The sequence below is a fragment of the Lates calcarifer genome, linkage group LG14 (assembly GCF_001640805.2).
Source record: "Lates calcarifer isolate ASB-BC8 linkage group LG14, TLL_Latcal_v3, whole genome shotgun sequence".
NCBI lineage: Eukaryota > Metazoa > Chordata > Actinopteri > Centropomidae > Lates > Lates calcarifer.
In genome coordinates, this window is record NC_066846.1 from 2,449,514 (window position 1) to 2,475,481 (window position 25,968).

Below are 25,968 nucleotides of genomic sequence, written 5' to 3' on the forward strand. Positions count from 1 at the left end.
ACAATAAGAAAACTATAGAATAAGTACTGCCAGGCTTATTCTTTAAAGCTGTGACAGAAACAATTCCAACAAACCTAGAAATTTGTTGGGGGAAAAACTGTGATGTAAAACATTTAACGCTTTAGCATCAGGCGACTTGAATAATTTAGCTCCAGACTTATTTCTATGATCAGTTCCAAAGTATTTTAGCAAGAGGTTTTAATGTAACACGATTTATTCACTATTGACACATATAGTGGGAAAATATATTATGCAGGGAGAAACCGTTAAAATGTGTTAGCATATTTGATGTCAGCTGAGTGGCAGGAATTATTACATTTGACACTTTTTGTTTCATTGTGACTTCAAAACTCTGTAAATGGACTTTTCTCTGCCACACTGCAACAAGCTTAAACGCAGTAATGATGCAAGTGATGTGTTAGCAAACAGTAAAAAAAAAAGTTTGTGATGTTTCTGATTATTAAGTCCAATATCCTTCATCTGTTTTGTTCTGTTTTAGTCTCCACCATCTCCTGAGCAACAAGCTAGTTGCTAAGTGTGTCTTTCAGCTGTTTGGTGCTGTGCAGGTAGCGTACAGTCGGCAGTTGGTGATTAAAAAGCTTTTTAGAACTGACGGGAACTGCAGACTTCCCAGCTTTAAAACATATTGTTCTTAAATCACTGAATAATTAATCTGTTTCTATAGCATTAACTCACTTCTATGTGTCAGACTAGCTGGTGAATTATCCCCCAGTCTGAGCGTATGTGCTCACGTTATGACTAAATAATGTACTTTTCTATAGTAGAATAATGTGCCTGTGGATGCTGATAATGACCTGTGCGTTTGAATCCAACTGCAGTTGTACTGGCCTCTCTCCTTTAGGTGCTAAACCTGCTTGGCATCTGCCAGTGTTTTTGCACCAGCTCTGCTCAAACAGCTGACACGATGCTTTCTACAGAGAGGCTCTATTCATGAGTCATGCTGTTTCTCTGGGTTGAAATAAATGGCCTGCAAACACATGCAGTTCCAATCCCTCTCTGTCTTTTTACTCCACCTCTTTCTTTCCTTCCTACACTGGCCTATGTAAGAGGAGGAGGGCTCTCTAATCATCCTCTCCAAACCATCCTTCACACATACATTTACAGTATGTACATCCACAAACACACATGCACCATAACATGCTGAGCTTTGCTGTGATTTTCTGCTGCATCACAGTCTCTTGTACTCCCGTCACACGATCCCTGCTGTTATACAGCACTTTCACCTAGACAGGAGAATGTGAAAAGCATCATATCGACTTTCCTTCTTTTTTGTCTCTCGTCTTGAATGTTTTGCCGTCTCATTGTCTATGTCCAAAAATGGCATCGGTCCCCAGGCTCAACCTGTGTTACTTTTTTTTCCTCTTGTCCTGTTTCTCTGTTAATTGTTAAATCGAGCATGATGTGACAGATTCTTGATAATATGCAATCAGCATAATAATAATACTAATGTAGATCTTCTTGTTCCTCTAGCCATGTTCTGATAATTGATTAATCATTCAAGTAATTTCTCTAGCAACAAAGATCCAACCAGACAAGGTATTGGATAATTCTAATGCCAAATTCATACTTTTTTCAGTATCTGTGGATTTCAGGTACTGTGCAGTTTGATTAAGGGTAGGGAGAGATGGTGATTAGGGTTAATAAAAAGGCAAATATTAATTGCAGGCCATTGACAGGACATAAACCCAAAGTTTTGCAGCACTAGGTTGACAAGGAAAGCAATTTAAGAATATCACAATGAGCTTTTGAGAGAAATTTGGGAATGGAAATTAAGATTTTTCATACATTTTCTCTATGTACTGTCTGTCTCAGGCCTGTTTTAGTGTTGTCTCATTATTATGGGGCACAAACTGCCACAAAGTTCACTACTACTGGGTAGTTGGCGCCGAAAATTTCACCCATATTTGTAACTTGGCTGCAGGGATTTACTCCCACAGCCACAAGAGCATTAGGCCTTCTCTGGTCATGTCTTTCTTAGCCTGGCTTTGTGCACGGGTCCATCATTATGTTCATACAGAGGAGGGTTTTTGTCAAGCTGTTGACAGAAAGTTAGAAGCCTAAAATTTCTCTGTATACAGTGTCATTTAGACCAAAAGTACATAAAATATGTGGGCAGTTTGTGCAAACTTGAGGTTAATTAGCGTAGGATCCCACTGGAGTTTTAACAAAACAGAGAGGAATAATATGGTATTTATGCTGATTGGACCTCATAGTGTTTTGTCTCGAGGCAACTACATGGAAGTGTTCCAGTAGAGGCAGCTGCAGTAACACGTGGGATCATATCTGTTGGCGGTGTTTGTCATCCACGTGGAAGAAATATTCACTGACTCATCTGTTGCAGGAATGGCAGGAATCATATGTTTTCACACAATGACCATATTCATAAGACAGCACACAATGGCCCTTTCCTACTTCACTTTGGACCACTATTGAGATTTATGACTGATTTAATAATGTTTTGCTTACTACACTAGTTACCTTTATCATAAATAGTGTTACTAGGATGAATAATAGTTTTGGTAGTTGTGGTACCAGCAGTATTAATGTTTCTAATGTCAAATATTCTGATACTGTCACTCAGGAAGTGAATTGACTTGGTTCATTTCCTCCACCTCTGTTTATATGGCATGACCTTGTCTTTATAAGGGCTGAGCCAACAAGGCTCCATTGGTGTCATTTGCCACAGAGGTCAGAGGTCAGCTTTCTGTAGTGCTTGACCTCAGGTCAGAGATCAAATGCTGCTCAGGTCATGTTGCAGGCGTGACGGCACAGGTGGATGTCAGGCCTTTCACAAGGGCAGGAAACATGTAACTTATAAAGTCTAGTCTGTGTGTATTTATAAGCAAGATCATTTATTTTAGCTACCAGCTATTTCTCTGTTCCTTTATTGTGTTTTACCATAGGAGTTGTGTTCACTAAACTTGGCCTATAGGCTCTGTTCATTTCTTTTTCTTGGCATCTAATGAGAGTGAGATAATGGAGTGAGTTTTCTGTTGGGATTCCGGACAGGAAACTCCTAGGCAGTGAAGTAATGGCTATGTAAAGGTAAGGCCAGGTGTCAGCGGCCCTTAGAAACTCTTCACATGTTGTTAATCATATTATCTAGACTCAAGGCTGTAAAAACACAGCCTGAATACAATCAATAAAAGTGTTCAAAGTCTTAAATTATGTTTAATAGCTCTTAAAAGTTCTGGTTTGTTGTGTGTCTGAACTAAATTCTGCCATTCATGCACTAGTTGGAGAGGTTCACATTTATTTTAGTTGTCACTTTGGTATTTGATACTATTTAAATTGAATTTGGTTTTAATTGTACATTGATTGATTGAATATGCTACAAAAACAGTTGTGCTTCCTGGTTCCTATATAGCCCAGGAGCTAGTCCATAGTGCTGCCTGCAGCATTAACTCACCTAAGCCTATCTGTAAATGTCAGGGGCAGAAATGTTTCATGGAGTTCTTAGTTCTGCTACTGTTAATGCTGTAGACTCTGTGCCATTTTCATTGTGCTAGCCTAGTGCAATTGAGAATATGCAAGGCTGCATAGTAGAATGTATTGGACGTTGCGTTGCAGCTGCCTCAGTAATTACAATTCATTATCAATTTTGAAGTAGTAAAATTACAAAATACTTCCTTGATTGTACTGTCAGGAACCCCTTCCGACAGGTTTAAGCAGGTTGACACTTAGCTTTTATAACAATATATTAACTATTTTAAATGAAAAAGCAGCATTTGTATAGAAGTGTAATCCTAACCACAGAACCCATGAAGGATCCTGTGTGGTGCCACAATCTACAAAGAAAAATACATAATTACATTTTTTTGGAGTATGTGCATGTGTTTACTCATAAGACAGCCAAAGTCCCCAAGGTCAACAGCTCGGCCACCACAAAGTACTCCTGCTGTGGTAATGTGAGCATTTTGATCCCCTGCCCACCCCTGCCGCCTGTGCAGATGGTTCACACCAGGAATGTTGCAGAGCACCATGGGATCCCCGCGACTTGAGGGAACACTCTATTTTTAGGAGGTGCTGGAGCATGGCCTCTTGAAAAGGCATTTGAGATAAAGTTGCTTGTGTGTTCCACTATGTAGTAGCCAGTGGTTCCTTATTAGCATGTATATGTCCTTTAAAAGCCTTTTCATGTTACAGCATTAACTCAGCTGTTGCAAGAGATACTGAATTTCATTTCTCCACTGTTGATATAAACTTAGCTTTGGTTCCAGATTTCAATAAAGACAATGAATGTGTATCTTCTATTTCTTATTAGTGGCCATGCATGAGAAGTGACTGGATATATGTAGAGACAGTTGCTATATATCCATGTTGAGTAGCTACGTGGCTATGTTTCTATAGTTGTATGGTGTACACGTGCTAGTGCAAACCTCCATCGATGGTCAGTGTGTTCCCAGATTATTCCCGTGGTGTGACTGCTATGCAGTACAGACATGTAGTGTTGCATTGCTCAGATAGCCGCCTGCCTGGCTGCGACCTCTGGGACAACGGCATCAGTGGTGGCCGTCAGCCAGAGAACAGACACCAGAAAGGTTGATTGATGATATGGACAACTGGGCCCAGAAGAAGACCGAGCACTGGCAGGCGTAGAGGGGGGAGGGAGGACTCTACATGCTGCTACACACGGCACAGTCATTCTCCCTCTTTCATCATACAAAGAAAGTCATTATTTCCTTAAGTCACCCATGTCCAAATGAATTATGTCCGCTCTCTATACCTCTTCTACTGGATCTCTTTAAAAGCCCTTCTTTCTCTTTTAACTCCTCTTCATCTTTATGAGCACAGTAATGTTAAGTCATTGAGGTTCTTAACCTTTGACCTCCTTACTACTAGTTGCAAAGTGATGATAATATTATTATTGATTTGCTTCTTTCTGACTTCTGCTGGTGACTTGTGGGAGTGTATGAGCAAGTGAATCTAGCGCATTCTGGGAGATGTAAATTTGTACCCTTCCATGAACCCTGCCATGGAGACAAAAGAGAAGTGATTTAACATGGATTGAGCCGACTACTCATCACTCATTTTGTCAGCTAAATGTATCAACTATAAACAGAAAATGTCTCCCCTTGGACCCTTATCACAGACCACTGGCAGCCTCAGTGTCTGGAACAACTTGCAGGATTCTACATCTGGCACAAAAGATCATCTCCTGTCTCCTGCTCATCCCTGCCCCCTCTTCTATTTGCTGTTTGAAGAGGAAGTAAAGACACTGGATCCCCCCCAACAGGTGCAAGGGTGCAGCACTGCGTGCTGGGTCAGATCAGGAGGCAGAACTCAGAACCCTCCCAACTCCCCTGTGACTACCAATCCTTGCTGCTTGCCCACCTTCCAACCCTTTCTCACTGTTGGACTGTTGTCTTTTCCAGATGGTTGCAATCAACCCAGTCTCAGACCTTTTTTTTTTACGAGGGCTCAAGACTTTCCCCTCCTAAATTCTTGTCTTTATTGGTTAACATGCCCACATGTACACTCTGGTACATGGATAGCTTCAATAAAGCTCCACCTCATACCAGACTATAGAATGTAGGCAACACTGTCCAAAATCCCTATTCTTGTCTTGATTCAATTTGGAAGTCAGCACATTTTCTAGTCAGAGATCAGATTGTAATCAAGACATATGGACTGAATGAAAGCAGCTCTTTGGGTTTTAGCATCATCCAAAGAAAACTCCTGGAAGAATTTCCTTTCTCTATATTTTTATTATATTTGCTGACCTCAAGAATGCTCAGTAACACCAGGATACATTTTTCACTTTCTATTGAATAAAAATCTGATTTGGGGATTATACTGTTGAATCTCTGGAATAAGGCCTAGATAAATAAAATAATGGCAGGTTATCATCCAAAAGAGATCTAAGGAGGTTTGGGAGGCTGTGTTTGTCTTGGACACACAGTCACACATACTGAAACATAGCTTTGTTTCCCACTGTGGGTGAGAGGTCCTTGTAAAACTTGTTGAAGAATGTGTTGCTCCCATTGGTCTGGTGGCTGTTTTTACTCTCCTGTCAAGAATCCCCCGGCCATGCACGTTGCAAATGGGCAGATTCGTCTTTGTATGTGGGGGAAGAAATAGAAAAAGACCTGAACCTTGAACATAAATGATTTTATTCCCAAGAAATGTGCATGTTGGTATATGTCTCATTTTTCCAGTGTGCCCATTGTGTCAAGGTGTAAATTGCATTTGAGAAATGTGATGTGGCTTCAGACAAAGTGTGAGACATAACAGAGAGGCAAAGAAAGAGTATATACACAAACAAAACTGTAAGGACTTCTGTAGTGTTATCAGAACATACAGTATATGACACAAGACACCTGCATGAACAACTTTCCAAAAACAAATATTTGCATAATTAGCTCTTAAAATTTAGTTCAACACAGGGCACCCTCTACTCTCTTTCCCCAAAATGTCCCATCTGTCTCCACTGCTGCCCTTAAGTAAAGGCAGAAAAATGGCCCTAGTCCAGACCACTCTCAGAAAGTATACCTTATCATTATTACTACAGAACGGACAGAGTAGCTGGTCTGAGCAAAGAGGAACTTACTTTAACTTAATGAGTAAGAACCACCCCTAAGTACCCTGAAGTTTTCCTTTAACTTTATAGGAAGAAAAGTGTCAGGGTTGGTAAATGTGCTTTTTATTTTTCCACATTATGGAGGTGAGAGAAACAGAAAAACTGTTACATTGTAGCTTTAAGTTAATCATAGTCAAAATATTGCCCCAATAAAACACCCAATAAACATCCGATGAATTGAGCAAACCTGAAAGAGGGATAATGCCCACCAGAAACAAGTTCTTGGTGAATTTCCAAAAAAGCAGCACTGTTTGGCTCACAGCTATTATCCCTACACTTCCTCCTCTCTCCGTTTCTTTCTCTAAATCAATTCATTTGATGAAGTCCCCTTTCCAAGCCCAATTACCAGTAACCATGGAGGCCTGATGAAACCGGTCTGACGACACAAATGTTTCCTGAGAACACAAAGGGCCTTTTATTCAGCTGATGCCCCAGTCAGTACTGAAAGGCTGATCAGTATGTGAGCATATTCTGCCAGGGTTATGATGAAAGGGGAAAGGGTGTACTGGTGATACTGTTAGGATGGAGATATCAGTTTCTTATGTGTTTGCCTTCATGTGTCATTGCAGGTGCTTCAGGGATGTTGTTATGCTCTGTTTTATTTTGTCACCACTGATGTTGACATCATTATTTCATGGTACACTCTGTTCTTCCTGTCTGGAAAGTGATTGGGATCTTGACAAAGTTACAACATATCAGTCTCTATGTAGACTTCTAGGCTATGTGTGACATTGTGGTGACCCAATCACATTGTGGGGACTTCCTCCCTTCTGGGCACTAAAAGCTGGCCCAATAATATACACCATTCAAATTTTACAGAGAAGATAAGGTTTAAGGCTGTTAGGTTAAAGTTTAGGGTTAGGGTTAGGCCTGAAGTGGTAAGGGTAAGTCTCTAGGAACTGAATCCAAGACACTACAATGTCCCTGTAAGTGATGGAAACAAGAATCACATTTTAGAAGGTGTGCAAGTTCAATTAAAAAAAGGAACAATTAAGAATATTGTTTTCTCCTATCCTTATGTGATGTGACATTCTAACTGGTGACTGGGATATTTCTGGATTAAAGCCATGTTTTATGACAACAGTGACATATGACACTACAAAACGAAAGATATATGTGTTTATTAAAGTAAAAAGCTGGATCTGGAAGCTTGACGCACAAAATGAGGACAAACATACAGTGTATAAATAAAGGAGTCACTGAATTGATCCAGATATTTTTGGATTAAAGCTACTCAAAGCAGTTTTTAAACATTTTGAAAACACATTTTCATACCATACATATTTAGAAACATCGAAGTATGCAGTATCTCCTATTTTATCTATCCTATTTTTCTTTTCTATATAGAATATCCTTTAGATCCTTCTTATCCAATTACTGAATTAGACACTGTTGTATGCACCACTTAACCTTTGCCCTTATTTTGGAATAGCCTTCAGCTTATATGGTCCTCCAAACACAGAGATACGGTATGAGGAGACTGAGTACCTTCACAGTAAAATGGGATGCCACTCATGATTTTTGTTCATCATTAGTAACACACATCCCAACACACATTAAGACTGTTCACACGTGTGGGTGACTGATTTTGTTAATCTTATGTCAAATCCATATGTCATTGTTGGTGTGCACACTTGGACATTTGTACATGCTCTATACACTGTCCCATATGTACTAGAATAATATCTAAACTTGTCATCTCCCTGTCTCTGTCTGTCTCCTGCAGTGTTTCAGCAGCAGGCTGTCCACAGCCCTCTGGAGCAGCAGAGGCAGAAGCAGAAGCAGGGTGGAGGGGGACCCATCGCCTGTCAGAACTGTGGGAAGCCCTGCAAAGGGGAGGCGCTCAGAGTTCAGAACAAACACTTCCACATCAAGTGCTTTGTCTGTAAAGGTATGTAACATCCACATCTCACCTGTGAACTGTCACCCACAAACTGTAACTCTTTGGCAAGCAGAAACGTACTCTCTAAGGTAAATTACTTCTCTGAAAGGATGTGAAGGACAGGCAAATGTAATGTGGACCTTTTATGAATGTCCAACTGGAAAAAGTACTGTTAAAAAAACTGTAGACTTTATCAAGTACAAAAGACATTAATGTGGCTATTTTATGGATTAGAGAGCTTTGTAAGAAAGTGGATTAATTTGGACCTTTTTTTTAAAATAAAAAAGACTAATTAACAGATTAATGTCAACACTGACTGTAAATGAGACAGCACTAATATGGAATAGACAAGAGACACCACTGAGAATCTTGTCAGAGAAGAAATACGGCAAAGCTAACAATATGGACTTGTAGTGGAAATGCTGTTTTTAATTGACTGATTTGATCCTGTAGAAATAAATAAAAGAAGCATTAATATAGGAATTTTAAAGGAAGGAAGAGTCCAATAAAGAACCAATAAGGGACACTTTGCATAAAAACGCTGCTTTTATTGAGCAAATTAACAAATTGCTACGTCTTACTTTAGAGGGGACGAGGAGCAAAGGGTTCAACACAAAGGAAACTATCATATTCTCACAAATTATACTTAATGCTACTGCTGCCTATCATGGCCAGGAACTTAAGAAATGTTTCATCTCACCATAAAATTGAAACTGTTAGCTAGCTTGGATAACTATTGTAACTTCCTGGTGCTGGTATGTTTCTGTCACCAACTATAATACTGTCGCCCAGTTCACCAACCAGCCATGGAGGAGTCACTGTGCACCAGAGAGTGCACTTTCTGGTGTGACCAGGCCTTTATTTTATTAGTACTCTAATTGAATTTTGTTGGGATTCAGTCATGGGTTAGCATTAAAAGGAGGTCACTGTCAATGTAACACATCTTTGTGACCAATATTGAATCTTCATTATTACAAATTCATTTGTAATTAGATTGTTGATTGATAGTTTGGTAATAAGAGGAATCTCATTGAAAAAGTTAATATTGATGGGACAGTCAGGTCTAACCAATTACAGAGATTATGTGTGAGAGTAAGAGAGGGATTGCTGTGTGTGTATTTCTGGGTGGGTGGTTGCAAGTGTCAGATACTTGAAATGTGAGTATGTTCTATGTGTGTGTGGTTGTGGGTGGGTGTGGGTGTTGGACTTTTCTCTCTCTCTCTCTCTCTTTTTTTTTTTTTGCCTGTGACTGTACTTTATAAGAGCGTGTGTTTGTGCCCCTCCCAGTCCAGACTCTTAGCACGAGCCTTGTGTCAGACCATTGTTGTTGTCAACATACACTCCAGTTGCTAGGCTACCGGTGGGGTCGCAACGGTGTTGGCAGCTTCCTGGAGTTTTATCGCCTTTAATCTTACAGTGACCAGCAGACTCGCTGTCTGTACATTCTACACCTCCTCCTCCTTCTCATCCTACATCTTTAACTCTGTGAATGAGGGATGAAACAGCAGGGTGTGGTAGTCCCATGATCTGTTAGTGTTGATGAGATGAGGCAACTGCAAATAATGATCAGCTTATTTCAGCCTGATTTTAAAGGATAATCACACTTTATTGGACTTGGACCTCATTTTCATAGTTTTGGCCTTCACTCCCAGCAATAATAACTGCATTATGTGCTAAGTGAGTTGATAGATAGTTGAAGATCTGGAAATGTAATGACATCATGATTGCTTCTTGGATGGCTAATATTTATACAGAGCACTCATGTATTGTTAGCCATCCCCACATAACATGCCCTCATGTACTTTACTTGAGTACAACTTTAAGGTACCTATACTTTTATTTTATGGTGTTTTACTTACCCAGAAGTGATCTGAGGATATAGAGGAATATGACTGGTCCACTGACAAAACCAAAACCATACTTAACACCGCCATATGTAGAATTTAAACAGTATCAGAAACACACTGTGGCAGGCAGCGACACTTGTCACTACTTTATACATTTTTTAAACTAATTTCACAATGACATGTTTACTTCATTTTGTTAATTTGCTACTTCTTATTAAAAGGGCCTGTTGAGAAGAAAATGAGTTTAACCACAGTTGTGGTGTAATGATTTGCAACCATTAAGGAGTGAGAGTCTCATGCCTTATTAATTGAGCTGAGTTTCCTTCATGAGCAGCTTCTATGTTTAACTTAAAAAGAAATGAGAAAATTGCGATGATTACATGCCTCAGGTCACACATACAAATTCATCAGATGTTATTACTTGGAAGTCATTACTTTGCAGTTACTGGAGGTCATGATTAAAGGGACAGAGAGCATGTTTTCTTCATGGGATGTAGTTGTTTGGCTCGCTTTCAAAAGTACTTAATTAGGAAGTGTGGGGATGGCTAATTTAATGTCAGGCATTCAGGAGGTGTATTAATACCGTGACAGAGGAGCTATGTTGGGGCGCTGCTCACTCCACCCAGTTCTCACAGAAAATGCCTGGCCTCTCCTCCTATCCATAAATCCAAAGCATGACCACATTAATTGAATTTCCAGCTAATTTAGGTTTTTAAATGTGCTGATTATCTCAGCATTGCAAAGGTTGGGTGGAGAGCTGGGTTTGGGTAGTTTGCTATTAAAATCTCCACATGTGGCCAACAGGAATCTGAAAGTTGGGGATGGAAATAAAATAAAGCATAACAGGTTGAGTTCAAACCTGAACATCAAAGGGGAGAGAAGACATCTGACTCCGTGTCAGCATCCAAGCTCAACACAGTAGAGTGTTTTTCTTTTAGCACATTCTTTATAGATACTAAAATCAGGTGAAATATCTTCCCCTATTAATTTTTGATTTACAGACCATAAGCACACACTGTATTGAGGGCCACCTCACCTCTGACCAACTACGCTCTATCAAAGATATTAAGATTAACCTGGGAGAGAATCAAGTGCATGACCCCTGACTCTCCTGCTGTATTTGTGCCAATTACAACCAGCCTGGGTGTTAGCCAGCAGGCTAACAGCGCCAGGTCTGAAGTGTGGAACCGTCAACGCTCAGCTAGCCATGTGTAATTAACACCAAGCAGAGAGAAGGACTGGATTAATATGAGTTCATGTTAGCATCTTTAGCACTGGCTTTATATCAAGGTAGCTCTGGGTTGCTAATAGTAAACACAGCCTCAGTGTTTGTTGCAACATGTGTACTCTACCACATTAAGGAAAAGGGTGAATGAAGGATGCAAAGAAACAATGAAGTGGCAGTTGGAGCATCCTTAGCTTCAGTAATGTGATGTATTTCTATCCAAATGAAGTAATCACATGCAGCATTTACATCATATTCTTCAGATTTGATTGGGTGGGCATGGCTTTCGAAATAGTGTGGAGCTGTAGTGAGATATGAAGCTCATTTTATGGCTAATACCCGCAAGCTAACGATCAAAAGGGTTAGTTAGTCCCCCCAAATCATATTTGACTGGATACATTTATACATAAACCCCCAGGTTCAAGATGAGTCATCAGAATATTATAGAGGCATTTTGATTAAAAATACATGCAAAGTGATTTCTTAATGTATATGTGTGATACACCAAGAGATGTTGGTAAATTACACACTTTTACTTCCACTTTAACTTTAAGGCCTTTATCATTTCAGCTGATATGATGCTTTAGTTGTGTATGTTGCCACCAATTACACACAAATTACCACAAACGTTTGAATCATAGATATGGAGCCTTCAGGGTTCATAAGGCAGTTACTGGAGTTTCTAAAGGCTTTATACACTGTAAATAATTAGTTATTCATGTTAATCAGTGTTAACTACATGTATATTGTCTATTGTGCAAGTTGTTTTAGCAAGAATTTTTTATCAACCATGCAACCCTAAAGTTGCTGTAATAAATGCTTATACCTAATCTATCAAGAATTGGTATTTATTAACTATTAATAAAGACATTACCTACAGTTATAAATCATATATTAAGGTTGCATTATTAGAAAATAGTAAACTTAAATTTAAGCCTACATCATAGTAGGGGGCATCAAACTGTTCAATTTTATTAAACTTAGAAATATTTGTTTAAAATAATCTGTAGGTCCATTTAGTAGCTTTGGAACTTTTGATCAAATAACATGGCCTTTTTTGAGCAAAGAGTGTAATTGATTGATGTTTAACTTGCTGTTTTGTTGCTGCTAACGTGATATAGTTAAAGAAAATCCCACACTGCTTTTTTAAGCACTGTAGAATACGAAGGGCGCTAATTGCTGTTTTGATGGTAACTGCCGTCAACACCAAGCTGTGTGGTTTAAGGAAGTGTGTTTTATTTAGGTACCAACTGTGCCAGTCTCCGTATATCCTGTTATGTCTGCTTCTCACACGCTTTTAAGCTGACACTGAGACACCGTCAGTAGCAGAGAGCTGCAGACAAAACTACCTGGCAAAACAGCTCAGACAGACTTTCATCCCTAATCTGTTTTTGCTTTTGTGAAGAGCCATCACATCATCCAAATAGCATTTGAATACAGCGGGGAATACTCAAATGTGAAAATATGTGGTCACACCCTAATGTTGGCGAGCCTGCATGAAAACTGATAAATGCAGAGTGCAAAATCTGTAATGGTGAAAGACTTCTTATGTCAGACACACTCTCCTCCTTCGTCATTCACACAACACATTCACAAGCTTTTAAGAACACACACTCCCAAACACAGGAGTGGTATCTTTTATTGCACTGCACTTGCCTCCATAAAGCTCAGAGCAGTTTTATTCATGCAGTAGGTGTAGTCTTCCAAGCCAGAATGCCTCTCAATGCCACATCCACATCATTTGGGAAAAACAATAAATATACACAAGCTTTCTGCTTAACGGCACAGTTAATCTCTGCCTTGAGAATAATACGTCTCCTGGTGCTGAACTTGGCTGTTCCAAATGAGGAAAACTGTTTTCACTCAACATTTTTTGGAGTTTGAACATGGTTGTTCATTGTTAATCTGTAAGAACAGTACACAGTAAAGAGAATCACGCACCCAAGATCCACATCTACTTTCTTACCACATCTCAAGGTCTTCATCCAACAAATGGAGCTGACTTAAATTCTTCACGCGTACAGTGCGACACAAATAAACAATAGAAAAGTGCAAAATACTCACCTGCAAAATGGGGTTGAATGGGAGTCAGTGGATGGCCAGTGAAGATTCAGACACTAAAAACCAGCCTTGAACTAAGACAGTGGTTACGATCACTGTACAGCCACTATCAGACTGGAGCGAATTTTATGTTCTGAATAAAGTATGTATGATTTTGGTAAAAGCTCAGAAAGCTACAAAGCTAACCTTAAACCATAGATTATTTTGCTTGTCAAGTATTAATATTTCACTTTCTATTACATCACATGGACTTCATCAGCAGACTGTGTTTGGAATTACTGTCAAACCCACAGTGTCAAACTCAACTTTAAAGTCAAGGTGGATGATAATTCCTAGAAATGCTTAGAATACTAGGAGGTCTAAATATGTACACTTCTAATTCCATCTGCTGATGAAGACCGATGTCATATGGTTGAAAGCTGTGGAACAAGTGAGTAAGTGGACCTTGTGATTTGTGATTTTTTTTGTCAGCTAGTGTTTCCAAGATCAAGAATGAGCCTTTAAACTGAACAGAACACTGTGACCAGCCTTCAGAGAACTTTTGAATGAGTCTATAAACAGTAAAGTCAGGAAACCTAAGGAGAATGTAACAATGATGTTTACTGTGTTGTGTGAAATTACAGCTTTGACTCTGTCTGTTTCATACAGCCTTCCTTTGAGGTTTTGACAGATTTATGGATTGCATTGTTTTTGTACAACCACCCAGCCAGAGCGTGTTTCTTCCTGGAAGTCAGCTTGGTAAATAGACGCTGCTGGCCACATGTTGAGACCCTGATGGTCAGATCAGTGGTGTTATAATAGCAGATGGTTGTGATGTTCTCAGTTGGGTGTTGGCTATTGGATTGTCTCCTTCTTGGAAGTGGACTGACCAGAACAGCCAGGGGGGAGTGTATGCATTCGTCACTGGGATCGAGGTGCTGACCTCACATACACACATACACACATACACACGTGTATGGGGAATGCATACACATACGCCTGAAAGGAACAGAAAGACAATCTTTGCATACCGTACGTGTCATGTCAATCAAACCCTCCTTTACTATGATGACTTACACACAGTTTAGTGGCTGTTTTTGGCTGGCTGAAGTTTTACTGACTGAGAGCTCATCACAGACAACACAGACTTGCTGTTATCGAACTTTTGTTGTGGTAAACTACACGCACACACCTTCCTTGGAGTATGCCAGTGCCAAGGAAAGTATGCTTTCATACACCCCAAGTCATATTTATATACAGTTTTGACCATCACTTTTATTGGTTATACTAAAGTTTTTATCACCACAGGCGGTGATATTTCCAAGAAGCCTGACAGGGAAATGAAACTCAATCCATCGGATGATTTTATACATTTTAAACAAACCCTTTGGATAGCCAAAATTATTGACTATAGGGGAATGTCACTTTATTTAAAACAAAATAATCTTAACTCAAGGTCCACTTACTTAGCCTGGTTCCAGATCTCTGAATCTGCCCTTTGTGTCTGATTTGCTTCAGTGATGTAAATGGTCGGTGTTGTGCTCATTAATGGCGATTTGGGGAAAAACTCAACTTAGACTCAAACAAAGTTTTTAAAGTGTGTTTAAAAAGGGGGGTACATTCATCCTACTTAGCTAGCCAGCTACCTAGCTTAATATATGAGAAATAGCAACAGAAAATACGTGGACCAGAATGAGGGGTTAGCTTATATGATGATTGAAAATTACAACGGCAGGATGAATACATCTAACTTATGATTCACATAAAAAAAAAAAAAAAACAAAATAACTATTTAATAATACAGTTCAGTTGGATTATCAGGCCATGTGCTATGACTTTAAGCTGCATCTTTAGGCTCTCATTACAGGATGGAGTTTGCTCAGTTGTCATGAAGAGTTAAAACTGATCTCCAAGCTGGCCTCAGTAAACATGCATAACAGTTTACAAACCAGCTTCTTGGTATTTCTTTTACAACTCTACCAGGTACAGTAACCACCACAATTTTTAAAGATGAGGTCAAATTTTGCTTACCAGAAACTGGGAAGCATAAAATAATGTTATCATAGTTGTAGTTCTATGCAATTTCTTATAATGTTTTTTTATATTTTTCACAAAAATTATGTATGTTTGTTTTAATTTGTTGGAAATATAATGTCAGCCATCTGGGCTCCTGTGTCTTTACATCAAGAACATTGAATTATGTGGGCATTTTAGGGTTTACCTCCAAACATGGTGGTTACATCATCTGGCCAGTTCGCCTATCTACAGTCTGTCCCAATCTAGTTTGTGATGAAAGTTGACACACTGAAATAAACAACATACAAGATGTAAGATTCACTTCTTTCTGAAAATCTTCAGTTGATCTTTGACAAGTATGCAGCCCAGTGATTCAGACAATAGACAGACCTCCCCTGCCTATTGCCTCATTAGATGCCTGCAGGCAATTTAGTGCAGCGCAGTGGGAGTCTGGATCACTGTGGATCCATTTGACTTGTCAGAGGGATCAACCTTGAATTTTATTTTCTTTCATGTACAGTCCCATAGGTGGTCAAATCAATGCCAGCAGGCTTATAACTGTAGAGTCAAGGTCACTGAATAGACTAATGAATGACAACACCACCATCTCACACACACATATACATGGATGGTGAGTCATTGTAAAACATGAGGTGCAGTCAAGGTCGCACATTCATAGCAGAGAGCACATAGCACATGTATATTTAACCCTGCTGTCTCACACACACACACAAACACACACACTCACACACATGCACAGTAAAAGTCATTGTGGACCACTGCAGTAGGAGCGTCAAGGTCACACTCATGTAAGGACACAGCACATATATATTTTATGACACCCTCTCATGTCTGTAAGGCGTCTTGTAGGGTGTAGGGTTTTGGAAAGACTCATTTTCTCAGTCTGCATTTACACACACACCCACACTGGACAGGCCTCCTAAAATACAGTATATCTGTGTTTTAATTTTCTAAAGCAAGCTCAGGGCTGCTGAATTGGATTAGGCTAAATTACATCTATCTTACATGACATGCAAATTCAATTCATTTGTAGGATGCTGTACCCTATATTCTCCTCCTCCGTGGAGTCTAGACTGAGTATCCCACACACAGAGACAAGGCATAAATGAGCAGATAGTCTCATGTAGGGCTGGGTATCATTTAAAGTTGATATAGCTTTGCCTGTTAAAACATCCAGCAGATATGCAGCAGCGTTAGCTGTGATAAGTAAGTTGTGGTTCTGGCAAATTTATGAATGAAAGTCCAAATTTCACTCTTCTTTTAACTTCCACCAGCTCCTGAGGGAAATATCTGTCTCTTGGCTAAATGTTGCACTTTATTCACCAGCTAGTTGCTAACTTAGCAACTACTGTTAGCAGTATGGTGCTGGACAGGTAGCTTACAGTGGGTTTAGCAGAGCTAATTCATTGTTGTTTAACCCATTGCCTGGTGTGTTTGGTAATGAGATAGATAAGAGTGCTGATAGTTAACCAAAACAGTAAAGTTAAATACTGTAAATGTGAGGTGAACTGCTGAGTTCTGTAAAATTGTTTATGGGTTTGTCACCACACCTCATTTGACTGCTTGCATATAAGAAATAATGAGAAATGCAGCTTTAAATATTGATTGGCGCAGCTTTAAATCAGGAACTACTCTAATCAGAGTAAAAATCTTACCATCCCTTCAATTCTAGTTTTTAGTACATGTTAGTTTTAGATGCATGGTGCTAGACACACATTTGCTTGGCTAAAAAAAAAGTATTTACCTTTAATACTTAATACTTCACCTAGATTACTTGTGTCATATTCACACCACTGACTCTGTTACTTTTGTCTCTCTGGATCTTGTTTGTACACAAGTAAAACATGCACTATGTTTTATTTACAAATCACAACAGGGCTGTTTTGTTGGACATCCATCTATTCAAGCATGTAACTTCCTTGCTTATTCTACATGCTGAATTCAAGGAAAAGCAGAACACACTTGGCTCTGAGATCCTTCAGTGTGGACGAAGCAGATTCAATAGCACACTGAATTCCTCTAAGATCCTCTGAGTACACTCATATTATGTAAGTGGCTTCACAGTGCATGAGATAAGCCTTCAGAGATGGAAGTAATCAGTTTCCTGTGAAGTAATCTGCCTTTCAGCCTTGGAAAATGTTGTAATCATGCTCCTATTGCAGTGTAACCTTTATACCTGCTTCACAGTGGCAACCTGAGAGGCACTAATATTCCTGTTAGTGCTATTATTGCTTTTAGTTATGTAGAATAAGTGGAGTTTAAGTAGATTTCCCTGCTTCTGAAGTAACATCTACATGCTGCTGGGTCATGTTGTTACTGAAAATCATAAGGTATACTCCCCTACACACATTCATTTATTATATTAATACACACACTCCCTACCACCACCCACCTAGAGTTCATGAGGTCAAACCATCTTGCGATTCATGGAAGTTTTATCTCGCTGCAGGCATGTAGCCCGACACATTCTGTTCTCCTCTGCTGAGTCTTGGGACAAAGTGACTAATTAGCTGCATCATGATCTCATCGGCCGGGGCCCAATTGGTGCAGGGAGAACACACACACCCACTGTTGTTATGGAGATGGAATGGTTTCAAAATGAGGAAATCGCAGCTTGAATGTGATACTCTTGGGTTTGGAGTAGGGTTCAGTACTCACTAATACAGATGTCATTTCTATAATTTCACCTTTTCTTTGCTGAATTATATAAATGTTCACTTTTACTTTTATTTAACTTATATCCTGGTCAGGGTGGAAAGCCTTTCAGACACCAAAACTTTCTTTTCTGCTTGTAACATTTATAGGTATTGACTGGAACATGTGACCGCTCTGTATAGGCCACAACCAGTAATACAATGATAAGCCATTTAAGATATCTGACCTTTTACAGGTGTCAACATTCATCATGCTATTACGTTTGTATTTTTGCATAGAACGAGGACGTTAGCAAGCTAGGCTAACTGGCCTCCAGTCAGAAAGAGAAAGTTAGCTAGTCTTGCTAACGTTACCACCAGTTTCCACTAGACCTTACTTTTTCATTCGCTATATATTTCAACACCTGAGCGCTGTGTTTGCTGCACATTATAAAATAGAGGGCATTTATCTAGCATTAGCTAAATTATTTCTGTTTTTGTTGAAGTTAAAATCTGTAGAAGAAGCTATGATATATTGCTACATGTGCTGTATAGAAATAATTCATGTTTAGGTAAAGAGTTTACTCTCTTCTCTGCTTCAGTCTGTTGTTGAACTTGTTTCTGTAAGATCAGTATGTGAACTTCACTCTCCACTCGATTAAACTTGATTTGCTGTCTTCCATCCAGCTCTGCTTCATTTCCTCAACCTCTCCCTGCCTTTTCCCACGTGAATGAGGGATTAGGGGATGACGGATAGAAGAGATGAAAGCTACGAGAAAAGGATGAGAGGAAGACAGCTTTGACGGTTTCCATTAGCAATGAAGGACAAGACAAAAAGAGCATCCTCTGTTTTGCTCTCACTTATGTAATGCACTCAGTGTGTAGTGCACACTCTGATCTGCATTAAAGACTGGTTTACCAGGAACTTTGCACTCTTCTTATATGCATCATGCTGCTGTACTGCTGATGAAAAGAATAATCTAAAATGGTGGGTTTGCTGTCACATTTGAAGGGGATGTAATGCTTTCTGGTAGTGTTAGTGTTAAATAATGAATGGGGTCCCACTTGAGCTCATATGTGCTCAGCTACTGAGCTGCCTAAGGAACTAAGTTGTAATACAGAAAGGAGAGGAGTATATGTGCCAACTGGCAGCACAGGTATAAATATACAGAGACTGAAAGACAAGCTGATGGGAACCTGCACTCAGAACTCTGAGTGAGGATTTCTGGCTCCATTTCCTCCAGCCCTTTATGTCTCTGCCAGAGCTGTTTTAATTCTTTTGGGGCAAGTCTCACAAACTGTCTCAAACTTGTAAGAGTGGTCTTGGCAGCCTCAAGTCTTCTGAATCAAGTCTTAGTCAAGTCTCAAGTCTGTAAGAACAAGTCTCAAATCATTTGAGTCAATTACAAGTCTGTCAGAGTAAGTCTCAAAACAGTCTTCTGAAGTCATTCAGAAGTCCAGGTTAAGTCGAGTATGTTTCAAGTAATTTGAGAGTCAAGTCAGGTCTCAGGATTGTCAGAACAACTCTAAAGTCATTGGGGACAAGTCTCAAGTCAAGTCTTACATCTTTGTCTATAAGTCTTGGGTCATTGTTCTGGGATTTTAAACTTGACACTGCTTTTAAGTCTCAAGTCAGATCAAGTCTTTAGGTGGTCAAGTGTCTAGTAAGTCAAGCAGCTGTCATGGCCAAGTCAAGTCTCAAGTCTCAAAGTCATTTCTGTGCTTTATAAGTCAGTTAAATGACACTGAAATTGTTCAATGCTAAACAGGTATTCCATAATTATTCTCGTCCAGCCACAGTGTAGTTAAGGATTCTTTGTAGTGAAAGAAATTGCTTCTTCACAGCTATTCAGCTTACTATCATTGTAAAAAGGGTCTTAGAAAGGTTCTATAAAGCACCAGGCTTTAATGGTCCCTTGTTGAGAGGTCTGGGTGCTTTAACGAGTGCTTTAAAACTTAAGAACTTCCTGAATTTAACCTTTTATTTTTCATTTTGACTTCAGACCATGACAAAAAATCCCTCAAGGAATGCTCTTATTTCTGGCCATATCTCATCCATCTATCCATCTATCCATTCATCCACTCAGCTTTCCACTCCACTGGTGTTTACTCCATCAGCCCAGAGCATTATCTCATCCTAGACAGGTTGCCAGACATCTGAACCGGATGTAAGGGAACCGGTAGCAGCCGCTGGAAAGTATGCTGTCCACTTCCTGAGAAAACATTCCTGCTCGTATTGTTGTGGTTGTTTTATTAGGATGCCGTAACCTGTGGGAGGCCATGATAAAAGAAAAGTGAAATTGTGCAAATGCTGGATAGAGGTGGTCCAACATGTCGTTCAAAGTTTTTACAAGTGGATAAAAGGGTGGGAGAGTTGGACTGTTATGCAACTAGTAGGTTGTCAGTAGTCAGTTTAGTGTGTGGGAATTTAGACTAGGGGAGAACATCACAGATATTGTAAGCCTTGCTTTTAGTACATTAGTAGATGTTTTCTATCAATTTGAAATTCCCTCTAATCCCTGTAGGCACAAGCTTAATCCCACATATGCGTTAAGTAGTTGTGCAACTCCAAAGCAAGAAATTGCCTCTATTGCTCGTGAAAATGAAAAGCTAGAAAAACCTCCCAACCTAGCCCCAACTTTAGGATTTGTACTTCCATCACAGTAAAGACACGTATTTGCTGCTGTTTTATATACTGCAAACGAAGAGCAACCAGTGTAAGTTTTAATGGGCAATGGTGAACCACATTACATTACATCAGCTGTGACTATGCAATGTTTTACAATAGTGTCAGAGCAGCTTGCCTGTCTATGGTGTGGTATATGTGGTATATATAGTAGCTTGGTTGCTATTTGCATGGCTAAATATCAACAAGCTCCACCGGCATGAATATCTTGTTGGAGAACACACTATTTGCTATTCATCTGGCTACTGCATGTACTGTCTATGGGCTCTATTGGTTTCTGACTGGTGGACAGAAATTTGGCTTGGGTTGTGGTGCTGGTTGGAACTTTGTATTGAAAAGTTTGAGCTGTCTGTCAGTGACATGAACATCAGTTTACACTCAGACCTTAATGAGAGCTGGGAAACCCACAGGCACTGCTGTATGTTTTGGGTGTGTGTGAATTTCATCCACGTTTTGCGCACATTACCTCATACCTTCTCATATTCTTGCATGTACTGTATGTGTGTATTCATCCTATAAAACGTGTGTGATCTCACCCACATGCTGCAAATTGTCTTATCTCATACCTTCACACATCCTTGTAAGTTTGAGACTGTGTGTGTGTGTGTATGTGTGTTCAAAGTTCACTGAGCATTCCCAGGGCAGGAGACCAAGCAGCAAAAACATCTCTCATTTATCTTTCCTGTCGTTTTTTCCAGAGAGAAAGAATGGAGGGAAAAGAAAGGAGGGGTATTGTTTTTGGTAAAGGAGTGGAAAAATAGAGCTATAGATGTTTCCCTTGAGGGCGTGGCCGCTCTGTGATGTCATGCAGTTGACATGGTTACTGTGTGTAATTATTGTTTGTTCATAAGAGGACTTGGAGATTTGGAGTTCCTGTCATGCATTGTTAGACCCAGACAAATTACAGCACACACATTACAGCCTTTACACACACACATGCTAATAACACACCCATTCTCAGTGTGATGTTATTGGCTCTTAGAGCAGGTTGACGAAAACAATCAATCAATTTTTTGCTTCTTTTCAAAGGAATGTCTGTACATAGGTTTGTACTGTATATGTTTGTTTCTGTTTTGTGAGATAAGCATTTTTTGACAAGCGTAGGCATTAAAAATGACAGTGCTTAATTAGATATTAAAACACGATTATAATGTCAGCGGTACCTATTTAAAAATGAAAACAAGAAAAAAGATATATTTATGACAAAAATAGTTTCAAGTGTCTATAACTTTACACATACAGTATTATGTAGAGTATAAACAAATCTTATTAAAGAAAGAGTCAGACATTTTATTTGGTTTCTTTCCAAGAATATAAAAACAAGATCAATATCTCTCTCATATCTGCCAATTAAAAATGTACGACCAGCTTGGATCAGATCAGCTCGATGTGGAACATACACACAGAGAGGATAGAGAGGGTAAAACCTTTATTGATTTTTTTTGACTGGTCCACCAGCCCGGCAGGAGAACCCTGCTGTCGCTCCATGATGAGCAGACAGAGATGAGGGTTGTGTCAATCTTCTCATCAAACTGTCTGGCAGAGAGAAAATAAGCATATTTCTCAAATGTTAAACTAAACAAAAGAGACATGGACTGAAGGGAAAAGGCAAAAAGCATATCATTGTGAGAGTTTACTTTAGAAAGAAACAAAACTAAAAGTGTACAGCCATGGTTCTGTGATCTTGCACTAAGATAGAGTGGTGCTTTGAGCTAACTGCTAATGTCAGCATGCTAACATATAATTTGAATTACTCAAGTTGTCCCATTGAGATTGAGATATTTACATATAAATATGTATCAATAAATAGTATTGAGATACTTAGAAATGTCTCAGTGTCAGTGATATATATATAGGCTATAAGTATCCAAGACAGACCTGAGAGTATGAAACCATGAAACAAAAAACACACAACCAGCAGTGCGGCTGAAAAGAGAGACTACATAATAAGTGGTCATTAAGTTGAATGGAGAAGAGACATAAACAAGAAAACCTGGATAACAAAAACCTGATGCCTGTCCTCATCACGTTTCATACAACGGCTTTGATTGTTGAAATAGTCCATGACTACCTTCATTGTTGTAGGACATACATTAATATTTGACTGTGTCATCAATGTTGTCTAATTCGTCTCTGTCTTCTTTTCTCTCTCCTTTTGTTCTTTCTCTCCATCCCTTCCTCATTTTGTTGCTCTCTTTCCATCCTCTTTCTCTTTTCTCTCTTTCCGTTCCGTACCCCTTCACCTTCCCTATCAACCAGTGTGTGGCTGTGAACTGGCCCAGGGAGGCTTCTTCGTGCGGCAGGGTGAATACATCTGTACTCTGGACTACCAACGACTCTATGGGACTCGCTGCTTCAGCTGCCAGGACTTCATTGAGGGGGAGGTGGTGTCCGCCCTGGGCAAGACCTACCACCCCCGCTGCTTCGTCTGCGCTTCCTGCAAGTAAGAAACAGGGTCCAAAACCATATTTAATTCACGTATGATTTACATAGCTGCTTCTTCAGCTGTTTCCTTGCTAAGACTTGCAAGTTATCTTTGACTTTAACAGCAGTGACTTGTTACATCACATAGACTTCTCGTGACCTCTCAGGTAGGGGAAAAGTTGCTGCATATTCAAAGCAAGTAAAGTACACAGCTGTTAAACCATAAGATAAGAAATACAGGTTTTATTAGGTATTAGATATTACAAGGTAGTTCAGGATAGAAGTGAAAGGTGGATCATGAGTAAGTGATTCAGGTTCCATCAGAGGAAGTGAAGATTTTTAACCTGCATTTCAAGGTAGTCAAAGTCAGGTTATGTTTTTTTCCAGATTTTTTGTTGTAGACAATCCCATCAATCATACTCACTTCATGCAGTGATTGTCCAGGTATGTGGAGGGTGTGAGAGAGGGCAATCCTTCATTCAGTATGTGGGTTCTACTTGTGTATCTATCAGTTGGTTGCCTGATGCCTCCTTCTGTCCTTCCCATGGCTAAAAGAGCTGAAAATACAAAAACACATTTTCAGAGGGAAATATTAGACCAGCAGTGTTTTCTTACATACATTATCAACAGCATGGAGGTGTGTATAGTAGGTGTTATTTGCAAGTACAGAAAGTTATCACACATACATGTATAAATACAGGAAAGCACATGGAGGCACGTGTCACTGCAAGTCTCAGTCATCTTCACCTGTTTCCAGCCATGTGCTTGCTTCTACTGTATGTGTGTGTGTGTGTGTGTGTGTGTGTGTGTGTGTGTCTGTATGTATGTGAGTGTGTGTATTACTAGTGTTGTTTCTCAGGCCTAGAAAGGTAATGGGAGCCCCTCTCAGGCAGGAATGTTAAGTGTATGGTCAATCAGTGCGGCCACTTAGCCCATTCCCATAGCTAGTGTTAAGTGTCCAGTGTGTGTGTGTGTGTCTGTATGTGTGTGTGTTTATCCTATCATACTTGGGTGATCCCTATGCTGAACCTGAGATCAGAATGTTCCAGTGTGGCATTTGAGGTTTGTAATGTGATCATCAAACTCCTCCGCCTCTCTTATAACAAATATCGCTTTTGTGGTGGCCAAACACACAGGCTTATTGTGAGGAATATAAAAATAGGGCTGAGAGAGAGATAACACTGTTTGGGATGAGACATCAGACTCAGCTCTGTGAGTGTAATCTCAGGGTCACAGTGCTGTATTGATCAGCAATAATTAATCAACATCGAATCTAGCTGTGTTTTTCACTATTGCTGTTTGGGTTTCTTTGTGTGTTTCAGTCTGCCAGCAAGTGTATGAACAAGTGCTGCTTCACAATTCACCTGCAACAGCACTACATGCACTGATTGACACCAATCTCTCTATGCACAATTAGTTAGCATTAAAGTTATCAAAACATATGGCACATTTTTATTCAAATGGACTCATTTTCAAGAAAAGGCAAAAAAAGTAAAATAATAATGGAAATAGAATGATAAAACAAATGTTGCTAAAATGGTTGATTGAAGTGTCCCACAAAGATCAGTATTAGGTCCCCTGTTGTTGACTCTAAAGTTTTTTTCTTCAACTCAGTGCTGCAGTGTAAACTTCTATGCAGATGATAACATCTTTTATGTCTTCATGCTACCTCATACTAGGCCTTCTCCATGTGTCTTTTTGATTTACAACTTGTTCTTAAGTCCAAAACTCCTACATTTATATTGATAAATGATAATACTTTGATTGGATGGCAGATTGTCCAACAATACTTGACAATGGTCAAAAACTAAAAACTTTAAATTGGTTTCTTTGACTTAAACAAGGATTGTATTTCCCCAAATGTAAAAGATAACACAAAATGAAATGAAATAAAAACACTCAGTGTACTGTATCTACACTGGATGATTGATATTTCTTTGTGCTTACGCTGCTTTAATGGTTGCCATTTACCAGAGTGCCATTTGATTCATTACTCAAAACAGCCACCACCCTCACAACTGTGAGGTATATTAAAATCTCAGACTGACATACCTGTGGTTTCATTTATAAGGTCTTGCTATCGAAGTTGGTACAAAGAGAACAACCATGACACCAGATCACAACAAAGGTTAACATTTGTTGCCATTTTGTTTCTTGTATCAACTCTGAACTGAGGCGGACTGCTTTCAGGTACAATACACCTTACATTAATGTACCTTAGAGTTTCACTAGTTGATTATTTTCTGATTATGTTATGTTTGTATGTCTGAGTGATGACTGCTTTGTGTGAACTAACTCATTTTGTTGTGATCTTGTATATATGTAATTCAAAATATTAATTAAAATGAGACATACTGAACAAATGAAGCTTAACTTAAACACATGAAAAATACTGGAATTATGAGAATAAATACAGTCCCTCCATTTATACATTCACTTGACCTTATGTTTTGAGCCAGTTTTATTAATAACAACAATGAACAATGAGTCTATAGAAATGTCTAAACAAGCATGATAAAATAGGTGGGGCAGTACATACAGATTAGAACAAGAAGGTCAAGCTTTTAAAGTAAACTTTTTGCGAGTTTTGAAA

At 39.3% G+C, this 25,968-nt stretch overlaps 1 protein-coding gene across 15 annotated transcripts in view; it reads left to right on the plus strand.

Annotated features, from left to right (window-relative positions):
* The window catches only part of ablim2 (actin binding LIM protein family, member 2), a 92,468-nt gene that overhangs the window by 22,375 nt on the left and 44,125 nt on the right, over positions 1-25,968 (plus strand). For all 15 annotated transcript variants that reach the window (XM_051075380.1, XM_051075379.1, XM_051075385.1 and 12 more), the window contains exons 2-3: positions 8,328-8,492; positions 23,211-23,394. In XM_051075380.1, coding sequence (XP_050931337.1) covers positions 8,328-8,492; positions 23,211-23,394 — 349 coding nt within the window. The remainder of the gene's footprint in view (positions 1-8,327; positions 8,493-23,210; positions 23,395-25,968) is intronic.